At 49.7% G+C, this 27283-nt stretch overlaps 1 protein-coding gene across 1 annotated transcript; it reads right to left on the bottom strand.

Moving 5' to 3' along the window:
• Window positions 1-815: 815 nt before the first annotated feature.
• Window positions 816-24189, bottom strand: NAB1 (NGFI-A binding protein 1). The gene is made up of 8 exons (XM_083154268.1): window positions 23887-24189; window positions 8081-8913; window positions 7678-7811; window positions 6456-6507; window positions 4476-4595; window positions 4205-4355; window positions 2027-2173; window positions 816-1214 (listed from the first exon to the last, which is right to left on the bottom strand). The coding sequence occupies exons 2-8, from the start codon at window positions 8891-8893 to the stop codon at window positions 1123-1125; spliced, it is 1509 nt and encodes a 502-aa protein (XP_083010394.1). The 5' UTR covers window positions 8894-8913; window positions 23887-24189; the 3' UTR covers window positions 816-1122.
• Between the last annotated feature and the right edge of the window lie 3094 nt (window positions 24190-27283).

Raw genomic sequence — 27283 nt, 5'->3', positions numbered from 1 at the left:
TTACAACCACCCCACCCCCCGGAGAAGCACGGCGCCCGTATACCCCCCCTCTAGATCAGCGCGCCGGCCGCATTACAACCACCCCACCCCCCGGAGCAGCACGGCGCCCGTATTCCCCCCCCCCCTCTAGATCAGCGCGCCGGCCGCATTACAACCACCCCACCCCCCGGAGCAGCACGGTGGCCGTATCCCCCCCCTCTAGATCAGCGCGCCAGCCGCATCACAACCACCCCACCCCCCCGAAGCAGCACGGCGGCCGTATACCCCCCCTCTAGATCAGCGTGCCGGCCGCATTACAACCACCCCACCCCCCGGAGCAGCACGGCGCCCGTATCCCCCCCCCCCCCCCTAGATCAGCGCGCCGGCCGCATTACAACCACCCCACCCCCCGGAGCAGCACGGTGGCCGTCCCCCCCCCCCCCCCTCTAGATCAGCGCGCCGGCCGCATCACAAATCCCCCACCCCCCGGAGCAGCAAGGCGGCCGTATAAGCCCCCCCGCATTCCAGTGCCTTGCACCGGCACTGACAGTACAAATGTCTACACTCACCACGCTTCATGCAGACTATTGTTCCCAGTGAATGAAGCAGATGTTGAGAAAATCTCCCAAAAACGTGTCGACCAGCCATGCGTCTACCATTGCCATGTCAACTTTTTAACCTGTCAACCTTTTGTACAGATGGCCTTTTGTACCTTTTGACCATACAGCGACCTATTCACTGTCAGCCAATACAAAGTCTATTATCCGGGTTCCATTTTACTGTAGTCCTCTAATAGTGAATACGGATGTCTATAGCTGATCAACAGACACTAATAATTCAAGTAAAGGTATTTATAGTAACATATATTAGAGTGGATACATGCCCTGCCACCTATACGCCGCTCTGGAAATTAAACATCATTCATTTACAAAAAAACAAAAATATATTTTACATTCTTAAATATTCTAAGAACCACCGCGTTATTATAAAGCAGAGGAGGAATGTGTCCCAACGCAGTCCCGCACGTCACCAGGCGCATTGGTCTAGAAGCTTTGGCTTGGAAATCCATACATGAACACAGTGATGAGGCAACCGCGGTAGAGGGTTAAGGCGTGCTCGCTGTCGAGCGGATTGCGTCCCTGGCTATCGGTTATCCTCAGGCTCCAGCTTGATGGTTCTCCTCTCCGTACTGCTTAAGGCTGCTTGTGAGTAATCCTGTAGGGTCATAGGGCTGTCTGCGGGAGCGAAGGTACCAATTAGTGACACATTCAGCATCATCTCCGCGCAATAAATCCAGCACACCTGCATAACCGCAATCTGAAGGGTGTACAATATATTATACAGCGTTCTCCTCAGCTCTATGAGGTGAAGTACCATTGCTGACCACTAGAGGCCACTCGACAGACCAAATGACTCCTTTGTGTGCTAATAGAGGTCTCAACAGAAAGTGAAAGCAATGGTTGCAGGGACACTGGCTGGATACGGAGAGAGGGAGCTGTGAAGACAGAGATTGGAGGTAGGAGTAGATAGGTACTGGGTCGAGGTGGAGAGTTTGTGGTCTAAAACCTGTCACAGCTCAAAGTGAAAGTACATTGCAGAAGCCGTTATTTTGACTGGCTTTTAACTAGTTTGATATATTATAGGATAAACGGCAACCAATTTTACAATAAAGGACTCTTGTAACGGTCTCACCCGCCTGGTGGACACTGGGAAGTCTGGCCAGCAAGGATGTCATGCATCCAGACAAAGTAGTGCCATGCACACCGGCTCTGGCCTCTCCAGCATTCCCTACAGAGAGGCCACCCCCACACCCATAGCTATAACTGCTTGTTCCATCCCTTTCCTGTGGCGGGGGGAGGGGGGTGGTGGGACTGACTACAGGCCCAGCAAGCCCCACCTGATGACGGCCATGTGTAGGTTTCTTACTATACTCCGCTATAAAATCTCTCAACTATGGTATATAAAAAAAAAAATCTCACTGTAAATGGTAATATTTATTTGATCACCCCAAACAATGACTGGTAATACCGTGCGAGCAGGTGGTTACCTGAAGCTGGAGCGCTCGTCTCGCTGCTGGAGTAGAGGCTGCCAAACTCATTGCTCAGTTGCTTGCCCATGGTTTGGTCTCCATCTGATGCAATGTGCTGCGGCCGACACTGATCATTTACCATTCGCAGGTTCAGCGCCTTCTCGCCTGTATTACGAAAGGCAGGAATACGGTCATTGGACCTGCTTTTACTTAGCAATGGACAGCAATAGACGTTACTATTACTTGCAGAACAGTCAGATAAGCATGCCGCGTCCTGATGCAGATGTATCGCCAACCTAAGCGTGCCGCATCCTGATGCAGATGTATCGCCAACCTAAGCGTGCCGCATCCTGATGCAGATGTATCGCCGACCTAAGCGTGCCGCGTCCTGATGCAGATGTATCGCCAACCTAAGCGTGCCGCATCCTGATGCAGATGTATTGCCAACCTAAGCGTGCCACGTCCTGATGCAGATGTATCGCCGACCTAAGCGTGCCACGTCCTGATGCAGATGTATCGCCAACCTAAGCGTGCCACGTACTGATGCAGATGTATCGCCAACCTAAGCGTGCCCTGTCCTGATGCAGATGTATCGCCAACCTAAGCGTGCCACGTCCTGATGCAGATGTATCGCCGACCTAAGCGCGCCACGTCCTGATGCAGATGTATCGCCAACCTAAGCGTGCCACGTCCTGATGCAGATGTATCGCCGACCTAAGCGCGCCACGTCCTGATGCAGATGTATCGCCAACCTAAGCGTGCCACGTCCTGATGCAGATGTATCGCCAACCTAAGCGTGCCACGTCCTGATGCAGATGTATCGCCGACCTAAGCGCGCCACGTCCTGATGCAGATGTATCGCCGACCTAAGCACGCCACGTCCTAATGCAGATGTATCGCCAACCTAAGCGTGCCACGTCCTGATGCAGATGTATCGCCAACCTAAGAGTGCCGCATCCTGATGCAGATGTATCGCCAACCTAAGCGTGCCACGTCCTGATGCAGATGTATCGCCAACCTAAGCGTGCCACGTCCTGATGCAGATGTATCGCCAACCTAAGAGTGCCGCGTCCTGATGCAGATGTATCGCCAACCTAAGCGTGCCACGTCCTGGATGCAGATGTATCGCCAACCTAAGCATGCCACGTCCTGATGCAGATGTGTGCCACGTCCTGGATGCAGATGCATCGCCAACCTAAGCATGCCACGTCCTGATGCAGATGTATCGCCAAACTAAGCATGCCGCATCCTGATGCCGATGTATCGCCAACCTATGCATGCCACGTCCTGATGCAGATGTATCGCCAACCTAAGCGTGCCACGTCCTGATGCAGATGTATTGCCAACCTAAGCGTGCCACGTCCTGGATGCAGATGTATCGCCGACCTAAGCGTGCCACGTCCTGATGCAGATGTATCGCCGACCTAAGCGTGCCACGTCCTGATGCAGATGTATCGTTGACATAAGCGCGCCGCATCCTGATGCAGGTGTATTACTGATATAAGTGCGCCAATTTTTAATGCAGATGAATCGCGGAGATGAGTGCTCTACGTCACCAGCCTACACTAATGCACCCGTACCATCACCGGCCTACACCGATGCACCCCTGCTGTCACCGGCCTACACTAATGCACCAGTACTGTCACCGGCCTACACTAATGCACCCGGACCGTCCCCGGCTTACACTAATGCACCAGTATCGTCACCGGCCTACACTAATGCACCAGCACCGTCACCGGCCTACACTAATGCACCAGTACCGTCACCGGTCTAGACTAATGCACCAGTACCGTCACCGGCCTACACTAATGCACCAGTTCCGTCACCAGTCTACACTAATGCACCCGTATCATCACAGGCCTACACTAATGCACCAGTACCGTCACCGGCCTACACTAATGCACCAGTACCGTCACCGGCCTACACTAATGCACCAGTACCGTCACAGGCCTACACTAATGCACCAGTACCGTCACCGGCCTACACTAATGCACCAGTACCGTCACTGGCCTACACTAATGCACCAGTACCGTCACAGGCCTACACTAATGCACCAGTACCGTCACTGGCCTACACTAATGCACCAGTACCATCACAGGCCTACACTAATGCACCAGTACCGTCACCGGCCTACACTAATGCACCAGTACCGTCACCGGCCTAGACCAATGCACTCTAACAGTACTATGCTATTACCTTGTCCGATGGGGCTGTCAGACGCCATGGCTTGGGGGTCAGTCTCCTCTGCATTATGCTTTATGTGGCCTTTTTGAGGACTGTGCAAAACCTCATACCCGGAGTTCCGAAATATCTCCATCTGTTTTGCCACGACTTTTTCTATTTCAGCCTAAAATAAAAAAACATTTTGGTTCTTGCTTTTGACATCAAATCTATCTATCCTCTATGAGCACAGCATACAGGTGTGTGTAATAACTCAGCGCTATATACAGAATACATCTGGTCTCACCTGCAAACTCTGTACGGAGGATTCCTCCCCGCTGGCTTTGGCGAGGGTCAGTTGCTCTTTCAGAGACTCCAGCTGCTGGTGAAGTACGAGGAGTATCTCCTGGTAATCTGCAAAGCCGTCCTGCGGCAATGTAACACGTTATGTAAGGAGGGAACCATTTCCTCACAGATGATGACTATTGGACTAATTCAACTGAAAACTAGTAATTGGTACTTGTGTATTATCACGGCGCCCGTCACGTCGCATACCACTAATTAAGGCATGTGATGGACCCGATTTGAGGCTTTTCCCGGGATGAGTGTACAATTTTAATATCGCGTCGCATCGCATGCCATTATAATGGCATGCGATGCGACACGATTTCAATGTTAAATGCCCACCCAGACCCGATTTTTAATTGTATCCCCACCCTGATGGGTAATGACAATGTTAAATGCCCCCCCATTATTAACGGCACCCCACTATCAACGCCAACCCGAAGCGTGGCGAGCGCAGCGAGCCAGCGAGGGGCGGCGGTACGTGTCCTCCAACCTTTTTATACCCCCACTATCCACGTCGGTGTGGAGTTGAATTTATATAGTGTGGCGAGCGCAGCGAGCCGCCGAGCCCGAAGCGTGACGAGCGCAGCGAGCCCCGCGAGGGGATGCACATTACTTCACAAGTATTACGCGTGCGCTCGCCACACTATATAAAATGAACTCCATGCCGACGTGGACAGTGGGGGTATTAAAAAGGTCGGAGGACGCGTTCCGCTGCGCTCGCCACGCTTCGGGTTGGCGTTGATAGTGGGGTGGCGTTAACAATGGGGGGGCATTTGAGCATAGTCATTACCCATCAGGGTGGGTGTACAATCTAAAATTGGGTCTGGGGGGGCATTTAACATAGGAATCAGGCATCTGGGTGCCTGTACAATTTAAAATCGGGTATAATGCGATCATATGGCATGCGATACGATACGATTTTGTGGTTGTACAATGCCCTGCGATGGAAATCGGGGGCGCCGTGATAATCCACAAGTACCTAGCAATTTCCTAAAGAGCAAAAGGGATTCTGATGTTATGCCCAACATTTTTAACTTAAAATAGTGATTTTTGCCCCACTTTTATGTATATAATAGATGTAAGGTCCAATGCTGGCCTTACACTAGAGCAGGGATGGAGAACCTGCAGCCCTCCAACTGTTGTTGAACTACACATCCCAGCATGCCCTGCTACAGGTTTGCTATTTGGCCATACTAAAACTGTTGCAAAGCATGCTGGGATGTGTAGTTCCACAACAGCTGGAGGGCTGCAGGTTCCACATCCCTGCACTAGAACAACTTTTATCCAACTATTCAGCAAATTGGTTGGTTGGACTGAAAATCTTGTGCTGGGAACAAATGACAAAACCAATTTGCTCAAAAACCCAGGAAAATGGACAAAAATATTCAGTCAAATTGTTTAAAATCAAACAGATTCCACTACAGCGCCTCGTCCGAGCAACAGCGCAGCTACAGCGCCTCGTCCGAGCAACGGCGCAGCTACAGCGCCTTGCCCGAGAGACGGCGCAGCTACAGCGCCTCGTCTGAGCGACGGCACAGCTACAGCGCCTCACCCGAGCGACGGCACAGCTACAGCGCCTCGTCTGAGCGACGGCACAGCTACAGCGCCTCACCCGAGCGACGGCACAGCTACAGCGCCTCACCCGAGCGACGGCACAGCTACTATCCTCTTCCGAGCGACGGCACAGCTACAGCACCTCTTCCGAGCGACGGCACAGCTGCAGCGCCTCGTCTGACCCATTTAAATGATAGAACCAGCCAATCAGACGCATAGGAAAAACGCAAGACCTTTCCCATGTTACACCAGAGAATCGGACAGGGTGATTTAACTTCTGGTCAATCAGATCATTGAAATGCTCACAGCAACAGAGTATTTCAGGAGCTGAACATCCTGCACCTTCCCAACATATTCTAACTACAGGATAAATGTGTCACATTACCTCAATTTTAATTCTTTTAGGCACCAGCTCATCTCGGTCGTCACATTTAGACCTGGAGTAGAGAACGACAAATAATACATTCAGATTCACTTTAATAGGTGCAGAACAGAAAGAAAAAGGTGATTCATAAACATCAAGAACTTTGAGCCGGCTTCACGTTTGTAAGTAAAGCAGAAAGCAGACAACTGGGCAAATCCATGCTGCGCTGCAGGCGGGGCAGATGTAACAAGCACCTGAGTAACACTATGCTGCTCCGCAGGTGGGGCTGATGTAACATGCACCTGGGTAACACCATGCTGCACTGCAGGTGGGGCTGATGTAACCTGTGCACCACCATGCTGCACTGCAGGTGGGGAAGATGTAACATGTGCACCTGGGTAACACCATGCTGCACTGCAGGTGGGGCTTATGTAACTCATGCACCTGGGTAACACCTGTGTAAAAAACTTGCGGCGCCGTCTTCCCTGCAGTGCTGGAGCGGGCCGGGGTGTCCGTGTCGCGGGGGTACCTGCGGCGCTGTCATTGTGTATAAAGCTGGCGGCGGGGTCCCTGGAGTGAATAGAAAATAACTAGCGCTATGCGCGCGGCGGCGCGGGAAGCGCTAGTTATTTTCTATTCACTGCAGGGACCCCGCCGGCCGCCGCCAGCTTTATACACAATGACAGCGCCGCAGGTACCCCCGCGACACGGACACCCCGTTTTTTACACAGTTCGCTAACCCTCCATGCTGGGGGTGAGGGGCAAACTGCCGCCCTCCAGGTGCCGGCGCCCTAGGCAAATGCCTAGAGCTGCCTAGTGGTGGCGCCGGCCCTGGGTAACACCATGCTGCACTGCAGGTGGGTCAGAATGTAACATGTGCACCTGGGTAACAGCATGCCGCACTGCAGGTGGGGCTAATGTTACACGTGCACCTGGGTAACACCATCCTGCGCTGCATGTGGGCCAGATGTTACATGTGCACCTGGGTAACACCATGCTGCACTGCAGGTGGGGCTGATGTAACATGTGCACCTGGGTAAAACCATGCCGCACTGCAGGTAAAGTACTTATGTTTGTTTTCATTAAACTAACTGGATAAAAGGCCACTGGAACAGGTTCCTCTTTCCGATGAATCATTTAAATATGTATCAGTACTATGGCACTTCCCACATGTGCTGGTAACGTTAGCACAGTGGCGTGTACCTGATGGCGTAATACAAGTTATACGTAGCTAGGGTCTTACTTGGTAGTCCTGTAGCTATACTTGTAGGTGACTTCCCGGGAGATCTGCCGAGCCAGTGTGAAGAGCTCGTCTCGTCTGGTGAGCAGCGCGATATCCTTCATGCAAAGCTGAGCTGCAGCTTCGTTCACAGTCAGCTGGATTAGGGGGAAAAGCCATATATAAAAAATATAAAAATGAAAGTTGCAATAGAACGAATTACCAACCGGAGTCCATGGGAAAAAGTCCCCAAGAATGTAAATACGAGTCGGCCACCGCCATGCATACATACTAATTGTGTTGACCTTTTGAACATGTCGACCAAAAGGGAGAAGCTAGGCTTCCGTATAGAAAATATTATGTAGTATTCATAGATACCAACAGTAATTGGGCCTTAATGAGGCCTCCTAACGCCTCGTTTCCTTACCTCATGAAGAGTCAGGTGATTTCCGTCCTTCCTTTTCGAGTCGAACCTGCCGTAGATGGCGCTGTACTTGCGGATCTCTTCTTCTCTGCGCGGATCCTTGTCCGCCATTTCGAATATGTGGCCGATCATCTTCGCCAGCTTCTTGTTGTTCTTCAGCATTTCCCGGACCTCGCTCAAGTCACTTTTTGGCATTGAGAGCAGCATCCTCTCTACGCATTCAGCTACAGAGTGAGCAGCCGCCGCATCCAAGGTCTCGTTGGTGTCTCTCGGCGACGCCGGGGAGCCGAGGTCTGCGGGGGATAGGCTGTGTTCGCTGTCTGTAGTGTGGTGACTCGGCCAGTGCCTCCCCTCGCTGTTAAACTGCAGCGGAGAATTCCCCGCGCCGTCCGCCTTCCCCGCGCTCTGTACGCACGTGGCGGCTGCACATTTTGGGATCTTCAAGTGCGGTTCCCTGGAGGTACTGTTCCTGTCGTAGCTGCTGGAACTTAGTCCCAACAAGGAGGACGACGACTCTGGAAGCTTGTAGATGGGAATGCTGCTGACCGGCAAGGACGTTAGTGGCTGGTTGAAGACGCCAGGGTTGGTGACCCAGTCTCGTAGGGCCTTCTGCAGTCTCCTAACGTGGAGAGGCTTGCTAGCCATTCCAACCAGCGCCATTATCTCCAGAAACTCCTCTTCGCCGGCTTCACACAGCTGCTGGACGTCATCGCCCCCCTGCTGGATGAAGGCATCAAAGTAAGACAGAAGGTTGGCTCGTTGTAGTATTCTATAAAGTTGGAGCTCCCCCAGCGTCCGGGGTAATGAAGATGCCATGGCGGGTCAGCACAGCCAACCTGGAAAACAAGAACACAATGGATTAATAAGCATTGATCTGCAAAAGCTGGCATGCCCATCTGCGATGGCACAACAAGGAAAGACCTTCCTTATCATATGTGCCGGAAATACAATCTCATATTTAATATCAGCCCTTTCAGTTGAGGGACTTTGGCCATCTGCGGAGGCGCGCTGGGGTGCACATGTCAGAACGAGCGGCCCTCATAAACTCAGACAGTCAAATAACCTGGCAAAAGTTTAAAAGTTTCAATCAGTTGCAAATATGAGAGTAGCAAGTGTCACGCATGTGGAGCCACTTCATAGGCTGATTTAACGATTGGTAAGGCTCATGCACAAACAATCTTGTGCGTACACACTTTCCAATCCGCCGCCTGGCAACAGGAACCAGTAGTGATGTTATGGTCAGTGGTTAACGAGACGGCATATCATTTGGTTGGTGGTTGCCCATACATATAGACAGATGTACGAATGTATCTGTAAGATATATCATCTTGGTTGTGAATGTCGTCATTCACGGACATAGCTGCGCTCACTGACCGATGGTCCTAAAGATATATGGTTTGTCATCTCTACGGATAATATATGGGCAAGTGTGTAAAGCGATTCCAATGTAGGCCTGCAAACGTCCGCTCAGCTCAAGACCACCTATCGCAGTACCCAGATGTCTGGAGATGTCCTAGATGTTGTGTTGACGACTGTCTCGCAATAATTCTGATTTAGTTGTGACACTTTTCATAACCAGTGTGATAAATGCGATACAGTATAAAACTCAGGTGCATAAGTATCAGCAGGGGAAGCAGTTACCAGTCCTGAGACATTTTAGACTATATTAATGGACCTTAATGGAGAAAACTTGAGGTGTCCACACACTTTTATTTCCGATCAGCCGATTTCCAACCTGCCAATTCGAGGCGGATGCGCGCTCCCGCAAATCTTTTGCTAAATCTTCTGATCTAGGGTACACACCAGGACGACCCGCTCATAATGCACATCGTGAGCGGGTCGTCAGTGTCTCGTCCGACCCGCTCACGGTGACGCGGGGGGGGGGGACACGACCCGCTCACGATGTGCACCGTGAGCGGGTCCGATCCGATGGCGACCCGCACCCGGCTGTATGGTCGTCATTGAGATCCTACCTGCAGCAGGTAGGATCTCAATAACGACCGACCCGCGGGACCGCGCATCGGATCGGTATCGGTCCACACCAGGTCAGAAAAGGGCCCAATCAGCACACAATCTACATCCAATTGATCGTAATTGGATCTAGATTGTGGGGATCGGGCCCTAGTCGTCCTGGTGTGTACCCAGCATTACTTGCTGCATGAAAGATCAGAAGATTTAGCAAAAGATTCATAGGAACACTCATCCGATCTTAAGATAAATCCTTGGTGTCCAGGGCGGACAAAAGATTTCAAGGCAAATGTATGCGCATATGTTAAGATCGCTGATCTTTCTAGTGTGTGGGCACCTTATACAGGAACTGTGCCCAGACTCAGGAGGCTGCATTAGGTTCCAATAACGTTACACTAATTACATTATAGGTTGCAGGACAAACAGATGGAGCACGCAGGAGATAAGAAGGGACGCTACTGGTAAAGTCCTCTCCGGACATTCAGTCTACAACAAGGTCGCTGGGATATGGTTACTCATGGTGATCCCATGTAGCAGATCACAGAGACATCGGATTGGCTGGCTGGAGGGGACGGCTACCTGTCCGTGCACTACACAGTGTACAAGGCTCTTTGTGACTCATTGTACCAGAATATAGGAAAGGATTACTGTCCTCTGCGACACCATCTCTGATCCAGCTGCTACAAAGATCACAGAGCAGAGTGTAATCACACCTTGCACACAGCAGTCAGGGCCACAGCGTCACATTACAACACACCTGCAGCAACCAGACCCTTCTCCCCCGCAGCACAGCCATCCTGCAGAGCATTAGCTAATGGTGTGTGCACACGGGGCGGTATGGCTTCCGATGTTGCCGATATAGTGAACATCGGAAGCCAGATCGCGCGCTTTTGTAGGGCTTGCGAGCCCGGTGCACGCTCCCCTGTGAGCGCAAATCGGCAGTGAAATAGAGAGGGCAGCCAGGACTATATAGCGCAGACCTGCAATATATAGTCTAAATTGTCCCTCTGCATGCCGTGCGATGTGAGTCCTGATACGATCTGACACCTAACCCCCCCCCCCCCCCCCCGAGGCCACCACTAGGCGCTACACCAAAAGACATATTAGTTACCAATTTTGTCATCAGGTGGTGATGTTGCAATAGATATCATCATATCATATAGTGTTCATTCTAGCACCCGCCAAATTTAAAAACCCATGCAGTTCCTCTTTCCTGCCTGGGGTGTCGCTGTCTCCTGTAGTGCTTCTAGCACAATGTGGTCTGTATATTAGCCCTGATATGCAAACCAGACCTGTGCTAGAAACACCAGAGCAGACAGTGACACCCCAGGCAGGGAACAGGAACTGCATGGGTTTTCAAATATGGCGGGTGCTAGAATGAACACTATCATACGAATAGCAGAATTGTCAACATGTCTGCAGTCAACATGGTGAACTCCACCAGCCACGGCAGATGACCACAGGAGCCATCAAATATCAATTCTTCGACATGGGACTACCATTTGACTCAGAATTACCCTGCACAGTCACTGATACCAGGGAACACAGGACTGTGCTTATATCCTCACACAGGTACTTACTGCTGATCTGCGTCGCTCACCAGCTGTCCACTGCACACACATGGCGGGAAGCAGCAGCCAGCGTGTGATCTGCACCACTGTATATCAGACACTTATTGGGTCAGGACCATTGGGTGGTGTAACCCACGCTACTTGTATCAGATTCACCAGTGCTAGTCTAAACGCAGATGTCTCTTTTGGTTTCTAAGAAGGGGTACACTCACCCATCATCCACTACCAACGGAGTACACGGTGTGCAGCAGCCACCCCCCAATACAATACGGGGGCCACTGTATTTGAGTGCTGGCACCTCCATGCCGGGGGCTGATCTGTGCTGCGGTTGAGGGGTGTCAGCGTTCCCTATCATGGAGGTTTGGATCCATGCGGTAGTAGTCACTGCGGTGCTAATCTAGGACTGCGCACATGGATATGGGGACTGGCCATAGGCAGATCCAGGGCGGGTGAATGGGGTGATCACTTTCCCCTGTAGTTTGTATTCCCTGTGTGGTAGCAGCTTTATCAGGTTCAAAGATCCTCCATGGATTGTGCTGTCGGCTAAAGTCAGTGGTAGCCAACTCCAGTCCTCAAGAGCTACCAACAGTGCACATTTTCCAGACCACCAAGCTGCAGCACAGGTGTAATCACTACTCACTGACACATTGTAACAGACCCACAGGTGGAGCTCCCGGGACAGACCCATCTCCAAATCCCAGGTGTGACCCAGCATTTGCGATGAGAATGAGGTATCTCTCCCCAATGCCATCACTAGTGTGCAAAGCGATGTGAGGTAGCAGTGCCCTGCCCAGGATGTGTCAGTCACGTGACACCACCATACATGCCAGGAACAAGCATCAAGCATGACTACCCACCAGTGCACAGGTCAATAGTCCTCTGGTAACATGTATGTATATATGTATATACTGTATGAATGTGACATGCATGTGGTGTGTGTAGAAGTGCGACATGTATGTGTGTGATATAAGAACAACCCGCCAGCTCTAGCTTGTAGAACGCCAGACCAGTATTAGGCCACAAAGGGGCGTTCCTGGGAATTTCCCAGGTCTCAGGTGTAGTGTGAAAGGATCTCCAGCAAAAACCCCAGTGTTCTGCAGAGGTGCAAAACCCAAATCAGCAGAAAAAGTCCCACAAGCGGCATTAGTGTCATTGTGTCAGAACACCTCATACAGAGAATAATTCCACATATGTAAGATATTTTTGCCTCAGGTTTCTGACCCCTGGGACATAGAACTGTTCATTGTATTGTGCTTTCTATTCTGGTCTTATATATTCTGCACTATGCGTATACGCATCCGTGTAAGTGAGTCTAACCCCGTCTTGCGATTGGTGGCACGCTGGCTGCGAATGAATGTTCTGCTGCTAAATTTTGCAGGCACATCGATAAAGTGAAAGAACCTCACCCCACGGAGAAGCCCTTGCACATTACCGGCTGCCATTTTGCTACAAATCCAGGTGCAGGCCAACAATGTTTTGGCCGTAGCGGATGTGCAAGGCCACATGCAGCCTCCGTGGTCATCACTCCCCAGTGGCTCGGACACACGTGTTGTCCGGACCACTTCCTCAAAACGATCAGTCACAACCCCCATTGTTCCATTGCTACCCCGCACCGGCTCTGAAACGGTGACTGCAGTTTCAGGGCTCGCAGATTTACAGAAAATGCAGAAACTGACAAATACTTCTGAATGAAAGTATTCTCTGCTGTTTAGACGGGTGCAGTCTGTACACATCTATCCCGCATGAGGGGGGACTGAGAGAGATTTCCTGGTTAAATCTCTTGATCCTACTCTTTTTGACCATACACTGTTTTTGACATTATTAGAACGTACTTTAATCGCAATTACTTTTTTTTTACGGCAAATTTTATGTTCAGCTTAGAGGGTGTGCCATGGGGTCATCTGTGGCCCCCTCTTACGCTAACATTTACATTTTCACACATGACCTTTTCTTTTGGACTCGGAGCACGTCGTCATGTACACCAGAATCATCAGAATTTATTAATTTTATAACAACATGTTCTAAATATGAGCCAGGAGGAATAGTTTAAATCCCGTAAGACCAAAACAACTAATATTATTCCGTGGGTGAGTGAGTTTTCTCTCTCCCGCCCTATTGTTAGACGGGCCACTTTGGCCTACAGGAGTCACGGATAAGGAACTCCTGGTATTTAGGAACCAGAAACCGCTATTGGTCTATACCAGAGGCAGAAACCTCCGCGATAGGTTGGTTAAGGTTGACATTATGGAAAGGAATCAACCCCCCTTGCCTTGCCCAATGTTTATGTTAAACCACCTGGCTGCTACCACATGCAAATTTATGGCGACTGGCAAGTTTTTTTCTTTTAAATCCCCTCGTTGTGAGGAAATAGATGACATCCGTTTGTATGCATGTGGTATATATATATATATATATATATATATATATAATGACCTGCTCTATGTTGGGCAGACCACGATAAAATGTACCGAAAGGATGGCTGCTCATAGATAAGCAATTAGCCAGACGTTAAGGGGCAAGGATGTGGATCAGCCAGTTTCTAGACACTTCAAAAGTGCTGGGAACCCCTTGGAATCACTGAATAACTATATGACTGACCACATTCCCACTAGTCTTAGGGGTGGTGACAAGTCAAAGACCCTTCTTATCAGGGAATCAGGGTGGATTCTTAAGGCCCCATAAACTGGGCTGGCACAGTTTGCCTAGAGCCCCTCGGCAGCTCCCCAGGAGGCTCACATGCGATTTGGCACTTGATGTGCCATTTATACATCCAATAAATTGCATGCGATTTATTGCATGTAATCCCGGGAAGCTGATGCACTGGCAGGGGGTGGGCAGCGGGTCTGGGCAGCTGATGGTGGTGGGCAGCTCGGAGTGGCGGGCAGCGGGGTCCATCCGAGCAGCGGCTGGTAGCGGTATTTTGCTGGGCGACGGGGCGGGAGGCGGCTGCTGAATATTTTTAAATGACTGGCCGGACGCTGATTGGCTGAGAGAATTCTCTCAGCCAATCAACGTCCGGCCAGTCATTTAAAAATATTCAGCAGCCGCATCCCACCCCGCAGCCTGGAAAAATTCTGCTACAAGCTCCCAGCCATTATCTCTCGGACCCCGCTTCCCGCCACTACGAGCTGCCCGTCCCATGGACATGCTGGCACATAACTAGGATCGAACCCGACACATTTTGGGTGCTAAACAGCCACTGATGGGTCTGACTGCGAGACATCGGATGTATCGCCGGAGCAACTATATGTCACACACAGCCGACTTGGTCCGATTTCATGGCCCGATCTGTCAGAATCTGATGAAATCGGACCAAATCTTGTATGGGGCCTTTAGGCTGAATACCATTAAACCAAGAGTTCTTAATGATAAGAGCCTAGTTTGATAGTCTCATTTCATCTAATGAAATTACTGAGTTACAGTAGCGTGTGCATTACTATATATACTCTGTGTGAGAATATATATATATATATATATATATTCATTCTAGCACTCGCCAGCTTTAACAACCCATGCAGTTCCTCCTCCATGCCTGGGGTGTCGCTGTCTGCTGTAGTGCTTCTAGCACAGTGTGGTCTGTATATCAGCGCAGATATGCAAACCAGACCTGTGCTAGAAACATCACAGCAGACAGCGACACCCCAGACAGGGAACAGGAACTGCATGGGTTTTTAAAGCTGGCGAGTGCTAGAACGAACGAATATATATATATATGTATATATGTATATATGTATATATATATGTATATATATATATATATATATATATATATATATATATATATATATATATATATATATATATATATATATATATATATATATATCTCCACAATATGCCGGCACTCTCCAAATAAACCAAACGTAAGGTGCCTTCCCGGTAACTGCATACACCAATTCCAGGGGGTGGGAGGCACTCAAATAAGACACTCAGCCAATAGGTAAAATAATGCTGTGTATTGCGCAATGCACAGCATTATTTTACCCATTGGCTGAGTGTCTTATTTGAGTGCCTCCCACCCCCTGGAATTGAGATATATATATATATATATATATATATATATATGTTCCAATCCCCCCAAGATTGGGAGAAATAAACGGCACTCAGAGACGGTTATAAATATCAGCAGGTGTATTGAGGAATCATAAATGTTTTCGGGGTATCAGCCCCGTCCTCAGACAATTCCTACAGCCTGTAGGAATTGTCTGAGGACGGGGCTGATACCCCGAAAACGTTTATGATTCCTCAATACACCTGCTGATATTTATAACCGTCTCTGAGTGCCGTTTATTTCTCCCAATCTTGGGGGGATTGGAACCTGTTTATACTCATTCTGGCACCAGGGCAAGTTGTCTATTGAGACCGAGTGCCGGCAAATTTGGATTGATAGATATATATATATATATATATATATATATATATATATTTATTTTACACACAGACACACAAATATTTATGAATTGTACAAATATTAAACCTGTTTTCCATGCAGCTAATTATATATTGTTTTATAACAAGTGCTATCACATAATCATATTAGTAGTCTCCATATAAATAAACACACCATTTGGTCTATGCTGCTCCCAGCGCAGCAGATTGTGCGGGTTTCCTAGAAAGCCGCAATGCAATAGAAACATCAACAGATTCCCAAGGGAAAATATAACACATTTAATCATCTATCACCTCCACAAAGGGGCCACAACACTCACGAATATGTCTTTGTGCTTAAATACGTCACTTTATCACAAAACCGGCATTTACGCTTGATAAGAGAGCGGTAGATGAACCGGTGGAACCGAAAGTTCCACTTTCTTTTATGGTCTCCGCAACATTTACAATCAAAAGGTCGAAAGGTGTTTTTCATTATTTTAGGGGGGGGGGGACTTTTTAATACTTTAACATCCACATCAACCGATGGTGCGTCTCGGCAAACGATGCTTGGGAGCGTGCAGTAGTGGTTACACACCAGATAATGTGTCCGATACGTCTGTTTGATTCACCAGATAGGATGACTTATCACCGAGTGTGTACTCAGTTATGGGCTGTTTCGTAAAACTGGAGATCTCCTTGTCAAGGGCTTTTGACATAGAAGTGAAATAAAAATTGTGCAGCGTGTGTAACTAGCAATGGGTCACTCAGTGCGACAAACTGGTTGACATTCAATTGTTTTAATGGTAGTCTTATGGGGCTATTCAATTGTTGCTCTGATTGGGTGCAGTTGCTGTGGTCGCTCATTACAGCTCTTACTTATCACAGCAAAAAGTACCGGGTTTATACCCGTAACTACTGGCCAGGGTGGGCAAACTACTGAATAGGTGCCTAAACCACAGGCGTCAACAATTCTTGCCTGACCCCTCTGGAGGGTTTGAAAAATACAGGTTGCCGGCGGCATCCACACCGGTCAGCAGCAACAATTGAATTGATCTAGACTTCTCTTTACAGTCACCAACCAAGGATGTTTGACATCCAGAGAGGTGTTGAAAAGGAGATAATGATTTGTAGGAAGACAGTGAACAAGGCCATCAGATGGAAGCTTAAACTGGAGCTTAACCTGTATTTCCCAAAAGTAACAAAAATCCTCTAAAGTGGGATTAAAGCTTAAAAGCCGACATGCGGGGTACAGTGCACCTTTTTTTTTCCTACGGCAGCTGCAGTAACGCAGGGGTAGATTTATTAAGCTCGGTGAAGTGATAAAGTATCTGGATTTTATCAACAACCAATCAGCTCCAACCTGTCATTTTTCAAACCAAGCCTGTAACTTCACAGTTGATTGGCCGGTGATAAAAACCAGACACTTTATCACTTCACCAAGCTTAATAAATCTGCCCCACAATCACCTACCACCGATGTAGATAAATTCCGAGAACTGGCCATACACAGAGATACTTTTCAACCAACTTAACGATTACCCTGCCAACTGAAACAATCATGAAGTCGGATCCGTGCAATGTCTTCATCAGACTGGACCGACTTTCGGTGGCAAAAACCAATTTGGCACAAATACTTTTACCAGCATAAACTCAACAGACTATGGTTTGAGCCGCCAGCACAATTTAAATAAAGGGCAAGGAAAGAAGCAAGCTCCGCCTGGCCCATTTGAGGTGAACACTGCAGGGTTTCAGACAGCTCTATGCCAGTTAGCACCGGGCCTGCAAAACACAGGGCAAGCCTGGTTATAACCAGCGCTGAGGATAACACCACTAGGGATGACCTGCACCCAATGCCCAGCGAGGGCACTGCCAGGGATGGAGGGGACAGAAAGGAACGAATTACGGTAGATGAAGATCAAGAAGCATACCACAAACCATCTAAGGGTGCATAAGGGCTCAGCTGATGCCAGGTCTGCCATCCTGTGTGATGGACTATATGGGCAACTTTCTGACCAATCACAGGATCTCTCAGCAAAGCGGAAACTGTACATTATCAACATTATATTGGGGGAGATCAGTCATCCAAATTACTGCAGCATGTGCGACAGAGTGTGAAGTATGTGATTGCATGAGTGAGAGAATGGCATGCAGGAGAGTATATGAGGCAGGAGTGAGTGCATGAATGCGAGTGAGACAGTGCATGAGTGAGAATACAGGAGAGTATATGAGAGGGAGTGTGTGAGTGTGCATGAGTGTGAGTGTGCAGGACACTGGGGATTATTCTGATTCACGGAAAGGCACAATCACTCTCTAATGGACAAAACCATATGCACTGCAGGTGGGGCAGATGTAACATGTGCAGATAGAGTTAGATTTGGTTGGGGGGTGTACTTCAAACTGATATCTATATTGCAGTGTAAAAATAAAGCATATTGCAGTGTAAAAATAAAGCAGACAGTATTTACCCTGCAAAGAAACAATAAAACTCCCAAATCTAACACTCTCTGCACATGTTACATCTACCCCACCTGCAGTGCAGCATGGTTTTGTCCATTACAGAGTGACTGTGCCTTTCCGAGTGAATCAGAATAACCCCCAGTGTGTGAGGGAGGGTGTTATGGAGTGTGTGAGTGCAGGAAAGTGTGTGAGAGGGAGGGTGTGCTCTGAATGCATGAGAGTGTGGGAGGGTGTGAGTGGGTGTGTGAGAGAGTGTAGGACAGCACGTGAGGGAGGGCGTGTGTGTGTGTGTGTGAGAGAAAGTATAGGATGTGAGGGTGTGTGAGGGAGGGTGTGCTCTGAGTGCATGAGAGTGTGGGAGGGTGTGAGTGGGTGTGTGAAAGAGTGTAGGACAATACGTGAGGGAGGGTGTGTGAGAGTGTAGGACAGTACGTGAGGGTGTGTGTGAGAGAGTATAGGACAGTACGTGAGGGAGTGCGTGTGTGTATGAGAGAAAGTATAGGATGTGAGGGTGTGTGAGGGAGGGAGTGTGAGAGAATGTAGGACAGTATGTGTGGGAGGGCGTGAGTGTGTGTTTGGGTGTAAGAGAGTATAGGACAGTATGTGAGGGTGTGTGTGTGTGAGAATGTAGGACAATATGTGAGGGTGTGTGTGTAAGAGAGTATAGGACAGTATGTGTGTGTGTGTGTGTGTGTGAATGTAGGACAGTATGTAAGGGAGGGTGTGTGGGAGAGTGTAGGACAGTATATGAGTGGGTGTGTGAGGGAGGGAGTGTGAGAGAATGTAGGACAGTATGTGTGTGTGTGTAAGAGAGTATGGGACAGTATGTGAGAGTGTGTGTGTGAGAATGTAGGACAGTATGTGAGTGTGTGTAAGAGAGTATAGGACAGTATGTGAGGGTGTGTGTGTGAGAATGTAGGACAAAACGTGAGGGAGGGTGTGTGGGTGTGTGTGAGAGTGTAGGACAGTATATGAGTGGGTGTGTGAGGGAGGGAGTGTGAGAGAATGTAGGACAGTATGTGAGGGAGGGCGTGAGTGTGTGTTTGTGTGTAAGAGAGTATAGGACAGTATGTGAGGGTGCGTGTGTGAGAATGTAGGACAGTATGTGAGGGAGGGTGTGTGGGCTTGTGAGAGAGTGTAGGACAGTATATGAGTGGGTGTGTGAGGGAGGGAGTATGAGAGAATGTAGGCCAGTATGTGAGTGTGTGTGTGTGTGTGTGTGTGTGTGTGTGTAAGAGAGTATAGGACAGTATGTGAGGGTGTGTGTGTGTGTGTGAGAATGTAGGACAGTATGTGAGGGAGGGTGTGTGGGTGTGTGAGAGAGTGTAGGACAGTATATGAGTGGGTGTGTGAGGGAGGGAGTGTGAGAGAATGTAGGACAGTATGTAAGGGTGTGTGTGTGTGTAAGAGAGTATAGGACAGTATGTGAGGGTGTGTGTGTGAGAATGTAGGACAGTATGTGAGGGAGGGAGTGTGAGAGAATGTAGGCCAGTATGTGAGTGTGTGTGTGTTTGTAAGAGAGTATAGGACAGTATGTGAGGGTGTGTGTGTGAGAATGTAGGACAGTATGTGAGGGAGGGAGTGTGGGTGTGTGTGAGACTGTAGGACAGTATATGAGTGGGTGTGTGAGGGAGGGAGTGTGAGAGAATGTAGGACAGTATGTAAGGGTGTGTGTGTGTGTGTGTGTAAGAGAGTATAGGACAGTATGTGAGGGTGTGTGTGTGAGAATGTAGGACAGTATGTGAGGGTGTGTGTGTAAGAGAGTATAGGACAGTATGTGTGTGTGTGTGTGTGTGTGTGTGTGTGTGTGTGTGTGAGAATGTAGGACAGTATGTTAGGGAGGGTGTGTGGGAGAGTGTAGGACAGTATATGAGTGGGTGTGTGAGGGAGGGAGTGTGAGAGAATGTAGGACAGTATGTGTGTGTGTGTGTGTGTGTGTGTGTGTAAGAGAGTATAGGACAGTATGTGAGGGTGTGTGTGTGAGAATGTAGGACAGTATGTGAGTGTGTTTAAGAGAGTATAGGACAGTATGTGAGGGTGTGTGTGTGAGAATGTAGGACAGAATGTGAGTGTGTTTAAGAGAGTATAGGACAGTATGTGAGGGTGTGTGTGTGAGAATGTACGTGAGGGAGGGTGTGTGGGTGTGTGTGAGAGTGTAGGACAGTATATGAGTGGGCGTGAGAGGGAGGGAGTGTGAGAGAATGTAGGACAGTATGTGAGGGAGGGCGTGAGTGTGTGTTTGTGTGTAAGAGAGTATAGGACAGTATGTGAGGGTGTGTGTGTGAGAATGTAGGACAGTATGTAAGGGAGGGTGTGTGGGTGTGTGAGAGTGTAGGACAGTATATGAGTGGGTGTGTGAGGGAGGGAGTGTGAGAGAATGTAGGACAGTATGTAAGGGTGTGTGTGTGTAAGAGAGTATAGGACAGTATGTGAGGGTGTGTGTGTGAGAATGTAGGACAGTATGTGAGTGTGTTTAAGAGAGTATAGGACAGTATGTGAGGGTGTGTGTGTGTGAGAATGTAGGACAGTATGTGAGTGTGTTTAAGAGAGTATAGGACAGTATGTGAGGGTGTGTGTGTGAGAATGTACGTGAGGGAGGGTGTGTGGGTGTGTGTGAGAGTGTAGGACAGTATATGAGTGGGCGTGAGAGAATGTAGGACAGTATGTGAGGGAGGGCGTGAGTGTGTGTTTGTGTGTAAAAGAGTATAGGACAGTATGTGAGGGTGTGTGTGTGAGAAGGTAGGACAGTATGTAAGGGAGGGTGTGTGGGTGTGTGAGAGTGTAGGACAGTATATGAGTGGGTGTGTGAGGGAGGGAGTGTGAGAGAATGTAGGACAGTATGTAAGGGTGTGTGTGTGTAAGAGAGTATAGGACAGTATGTGAGGGTGTGTGTGTGAGAATGTAGGACAGTATGTGAGGGAGGGAGTGTGAGAGAATGTAGGCCAGTATGTGAGTGTGTGTGTGTAAGAGTGTATAGGACAGTATGTGAGGGTGTGTGTGTGTGTGTGTGTGAGAATGTAGGACAGTATGTGAGGGAGGGTGTGTGGGTGTGTGAGAGAGTGTAGGACAGTATATGAGTGGGTGTGTGAGGGAGGGAGTGTGAGAGAAAGTAGGACAGTATGTAAGGGTGTGTGTGTAAGAGTATAGGACAGTATGTGAGGGTGTGTGTGTGAGAATGTAGGACAGTATATGAGTGGGTGTGTGAGGGAGGGTGTGTGGGTGTGTGTGTGAGAATGTAGGACAGTATGTGAGGGAGGGTGTGTGAGAGTGTAGGACAGTATATGAGTGGGTGTTTGAGGGAGGGTGTGTGGGTGTGTGTGTGAGAATGTAGGACAGTATGTGAGTGTGTTTAAGAGAGTATAGGACAGTATGTGAGGGTGTGTGTGTGAGAATGTAGGACAGTATGTGAGTGTGTTTAAGAGAGTATAGGACAGTATGTGAGGGTGTGTGTGTGAGAATGTACGTGAGGGAGGGTGTGTGGGTGTGTGTGAGAGTGTAGGACAGTATATGAGTGGGCGTGAGAGAATGTAGGACAGTGTGTGAGGGAGGGCGTGAGTGTGTGTTTGTGTGTAAGAGAGTATAGGACAGTATGTGAGGGTGTGTGTGTGAGAATGTAGGACAGTATGTAAGGGAGGGTGTGTGGGTGTGTGAGCAGGGCCGGTGCAAGGCACCGGAGCGCCCCAGGCGAGTCGGGCTGGGGGCGCCCCGGTGCCAGGGGGGGGGGGGCGGGGGGGGGTACCTTTCGTTCGGCGCTCTCTGTAATCAAACCTGGCGGCGGAGGCAGCGGGGGTCCCTGCAGTCTATTAAAAAGCACGAGCGCTATCCGCCGGGCTATGCGGAAGCGCTTCTAGTGTGAAAACACTGGCAGCACGCTGATTGGCTGCCAGAGTTTTCACAATAGAAGCGCTTCCGCATAGCCCGGCGGATAGCGCTCGTGCTTTTTAATAGACTGCAGGGACCCCCGCTGCCTCCGCCGCCAGGTTTAAATAGACAGGTACAGGTACCCGGGCGGCATTTTCCGCCCTCCAGTGGCCGGCGCCCTAGGCAAATGCCTAGGTTTGCCTAGTGGTGGCGCCGGCCCTGTGTGTGAGAGTGTAGGACAGTATATGAGTGGGTGTGTGAGGGAGGGAGTGTGAGAGAAAGTAGGACAGTAAGTGAGAGGGAGGTTGCGAGTACATAAGAAGGCCCCATACACTACTACCGTGACTTCTCCGAGGGAAGATGGCGCATATGATTCCCTATGGACCACCCCGACCACGGCGATGTGATAAATCATATGGAATCCTGCGCAATCGGAGACATCCTAGCAGCAATCTCCGGCTCCGATGCACACAGAACCGCAAATTGGACCGTGTGGCACAAGCGATTTGTCTGACAGGTGTTGGAATTGGGTAAAAAGTGCCCAAATCGCACTAGTGTATGGCCAGCCAGAGTGCAGGAGTGAGTATGCGAGACAAGTGTGGTATTACACACCGACAGTCGGGATTCCAACAGTCATTAGCACAAGGTCAGAATCCCGAGTGGCAGCACTCAGACTGCGGGGCGGTCACAGGGACACTACGCTCGCACCTATTTCATTCTCGCTTTATCTTATTATCCCTCTATGGGGTCATGGGCCCCATAGAGGGAGGTCCATGCGAGGGAGAATCTGTCGGAGACGGGATTCTGATGTCGGTGTAATGACTGTCAGAACGACGGCACCGCGAGACAGGTGAGAGAGAGTATGAGACAGAGATAAATGAATAAAACCAGCATTTCCCCGCAGTGTGGGAGCTGATAAATACTGTACATACACAGACACACATGCTGTATACATACATACGCTATATACCCACATACATATATTCTCCCCGTGCTTGCGTGGGTTTACTCCGGGTACTCCGGTTTCCTCCCACAATCCAGATATACAGATAGTTTAATTGGCCTCCAACAAAAATGAACCCTAGAATGTCTGTGTGCGTGTACATGTGGTAGGAAATATAGATTGTAAGCTCCACTGGGGCAGGGACTGATGTGACTGTTCAAATATTCTCTGTGCAGCGCTGCGGAATATGTGTGGGCTATATAAGAAACTGTTAATAATAATATATATACCCCCATATATAGACTATATTCATACACAGACACACATGCTATATACATTCACATGCTATATACACACATACATATCACTTTTGGGGAGTTTCAGCAGCTTCCTACAGAGAAACAAAAAACACCCAGTATAGTAATATATGTACAGTGTATGGATATAATATATATACCTGTACAGCACTATGACACTAATAGTGTAAGCAGCAGTGTCACACACTCAGCCTGAACTTTCTGATATGCCCATGTGAAAGCTGCCCCCCTGGCATCACCCACAGTGCCCCTCTCACCCGCTGGCACCACTCACAGTGCCCCTCTCACCCGCTGGCACCACCCACAGACAGTGCCCCCTCACCTCCTCAGGAGAGAGCTGTCCCGGGATCCCGCAGCAGCAACAGCAGCCGGGAGAGCAGTGGGCGGGGCCTCCTCTTCCCTGTGATACTTTGTATCAGTATCAGCAGCAGCAGCAGCGCGGCCCGGGCCGGGGGAGAGGGGGAGTCTCCCAGCGCTGTGTGCAGCCGCCAGCCGGCACCTCTCCTCCTCCTCCCTCCCCCTCCCCTCCTGCCCGAGATGGGAGAGTCCGCTCCGCCTGACACACTGACAGCAGCAGTTCTCCCTCTCTCTCTGCTTCCCACTCAGGACCGTGACGCAGTTCCTGGCGTGGGAGGCTGCTGCTGCCGCTGCCTGGGCGTGGGTGGCTGCTGGCTGAGCTCAGCACCACAGAGGAGGCGGGGGGAGGGCAGGCTGGGAGCAGCGCACCCTGCATATGGGATTAATAATAATGAATGCTTCCAATTACCTTGTCCCATGCAAAGTCGGCTCATCCTCAGGGCCCGAGCGTGGGATTCCCAGTGGCTGTGGGGGTGACAGGGCTCAGACCCAGAAGCGGTGGGTGGAGAGTGGGGATGACAGGGCTCAGACCTAGGGGCTGTGGGTGGTGAGTGAGGGTGACCGGGCTCAGACCCAGAAGCGGTGGGTGGAGAGTGGGGATGACAGGGCTCAGACCCAGGGGCTGTGGGGGGTGACAGGGCTCAGACCCAGAAGCGGTGGGTGGAGAGTGGGGATGACAGGGCTCAGACCTAGGGGCTGTGGGTGGTGAGTGAGGGTGACCGGGCTCAGACCCAGAAGCGGTGGGTGGAGAGTGGGGGTGACAGGGCTCAGACCTAGGGGCTGTGGGTGGTAAGTGAGGGTGACCGGGCTCAGACCCCAGGGCTGTTGGGAGTGACAGGGCTCAGACCCCAGGGCTGTTGGGGGTGACAGGGCTCAGACCCATCGGCTGTTGGGGGTGACAGGGCTTAGACCCAGGTGCGACCAATCCACTCCTCTTTTTTTTTTTTTTTAAACAGCCTGTATTGTCAGTTTTGCACTGGAACTTTATATCTCTCCACTTTATCTCATCTCAAGGCTTAGTATATACTCACTGGGTGTATACCCAGTGTACATATGTATGTAGCTGTAGGTCAGATGGCAAACGGCTAAACTCGGTGGTGGTCAGGCAGGCAGCAGACGGAGTATATTCAGGAATGTAGTATATCCATTGGGATAGGGTGCTGAATTATTGCTGGTATGTTTCCCCCTTGGGATAGAGTGCTGAATTATTGCTGGTATGTTTCCCAGCTTCCCCCTCAGGATAGAGTGCTGAATTATTGATGGTATGTTCCCCAGCTTCCCCCTCAGGATAGAGTGCTGAATTATTGCTGGTATGTTCCCCAGCTTCCCCCTCAGGATAGAGTGCTGAATTATTACTGGTATGTTCCCCAGCTTCCCCCTCGGGATAGAGTGCTGAATTATTGCCGGTATGTTCCCCAGCTTCCCCCTCGGGATAGAGTGCTGAATTATTGCTGGCATGTTCCCCAGCTTCCCCCTTGGAATAGAGTGCTGAATTATTGCTGGCATGTTCCCCAGCTTCCCCCTCGGTAAGAGTGCTGAATTATTGCCGGTATGTTCCCCAGCTTCCCCCTCGGGATAGAGTGCTGAATTACTGCTGGTATGTTTCCCAGCTTCCACCTTGGGATAGAGTGCTGAATTATTGCTGGTATGTTTCCTCTCGGGATAGAGTGCTGAATTATTGTTGGTATGTTCTCCAGCTTCCCCCTTGGGATAGAGTGCTGAATTATTGCTGGTATGTTCCTCAGCTTCCCCATTGGGATAGAGTGCTGAATTATTGCTGGTATGTTTCCCAGCTTCCCCCTCGGGATAGAGTGCTGAATTATTGCTGGTATGTTTCCCAGCTTCCTCCTCGGGATAGAGTGCTGAATTATTGTTGGTGTGTTCCCTAGCTTCCCCCTTGGGATAGGCTGCTGAATTATTGCTGGTATGTTTCCCCCTCGGGTTAGAGTGCTGAATTATTGCTGGTATGTTCCCCAGCTTTCCTCTTGGGATAGAGTGCTGAATTATTGCTGGTATGTTCCCCAGCTTCCCTCTCGGGATAGAGTGCTGAATTATTTCTGGTATGTTTCCCAGCTTTCCCCTTGGGATGGAGTGCTGATTTTTTGCTGGTATGTTCCCCAGCTTCCCCCTTGGGATGGAGTGCGGAATTATTGCTGGTATGTTTCCCAGCTTCCTCCGCGGGATAGAGTGCTGAATTATTGTTGGTGTGTTCCCTAGCTTCCCCCTTGGGATATGCTGCTGAATTATTGCTGGTATGTTTCCCCCTCGGGATAGAGTGCTGAATTATTGCTGGTATGTTTCCCAGCTACCCCCTCGGGATAGAGTGCTGAATTATTGTTGGTATGTTCCCCAGCTTCCCCCTCAGGATAGAGTGCTGAATTATTACTGGTATGTTCCCCAGCTTCCCCCTCGGGATAGAGTGCTGAATTATTGCCGGTATGTTCCCCAGCTTCCCCCTCGGGATAGAGTGCTGAATTATTGCTGGCATGTTCCCCAGCTTCCCCCTTGGAATAGAGTGCTGAATTATTGCTGGCATGTTCCCCAGCTTCCCCCTCGGTAAGAGTGCTGAATTATTGCCGGTATGTTCCCCAGCTTCCCCCTCGGGATAGAGTGCTGAATTACTGCTGGTATGTTTCCCAGCTTCCACCTTGGGATAGAGTGCTGAATTATTGCTGGTATGTTTCCTCTCGGGATAGAGTGCTGAATTATTGTTGGTATGTTCTCCAGCTTCCCCCTTGGGATAGAGTGCTGAATTATTGCTGGTATGTTCCTCAGCTTCCCCATTGGGATAGAGTGCTGAATTATTGCTGGTATGTTTCCCAGCTTCCCCCTCGGGATAGAGTGCTGAATTATTGCTGGTATGTTTCCCAGCTTCCTCCTCGGGATAGAGTGCTGAATTATTGTTGGTGTGTTCCCTAGCTTCCCCCTTGGGATAGGCTGCTGAATTATTGCTGGTATGTTTCCCCCTCGGGTTAGAGTGCTGAATTATTGCTGGTATGTTCCCCAGCTTTCCTCTTGGGATAGAGTGCTGAATTATTGCTGGTATGTTCCCCAGCTTCCCTCTCGGGATAGAGTGCTGAATTATTTCTGGTATGTTTCCCAGCTTTCCCCTTGGGATGGAGTGCTGATTTTTTGCTGGTATGTTCCCCAGCTTCCCCCTTGGGATGGAGTGCGGAATTATTGCTGGTATGTTTCCCAGCTTCCTCCGCGGGATAGAGTGCTGAATTATTGCTGGTATGTTCCCCAGCTTCCCCCTCGGGATAGAGTGCTGAATTATTGCTGGTAGGTTCCCCAGCTTTTCCCTTGGGATAGAGTGCTGAATTATTGCTTGTATGTTCCCCAGCTTTCCTCTTGGGATAGAG

The sequence above is a fragment of the Crinia signifera genome, chromosome 7 (genome assembly GCF_055691185.1).
Source record: "Crinia signifera chromosome 7, ASM5569118v1, whole genome shotgun sequence".
Classification (NCBI taxonomy): Eukaryota; Metazoa; Chordata; class Amphibia; order Anura; family Myobatrachidae; genus Crinia; species Crinia signifera.
Note: the sequence above shows the minus strand (reverse complement) of the source record. Positions and strands in the feature narration are given on the sequence as shown.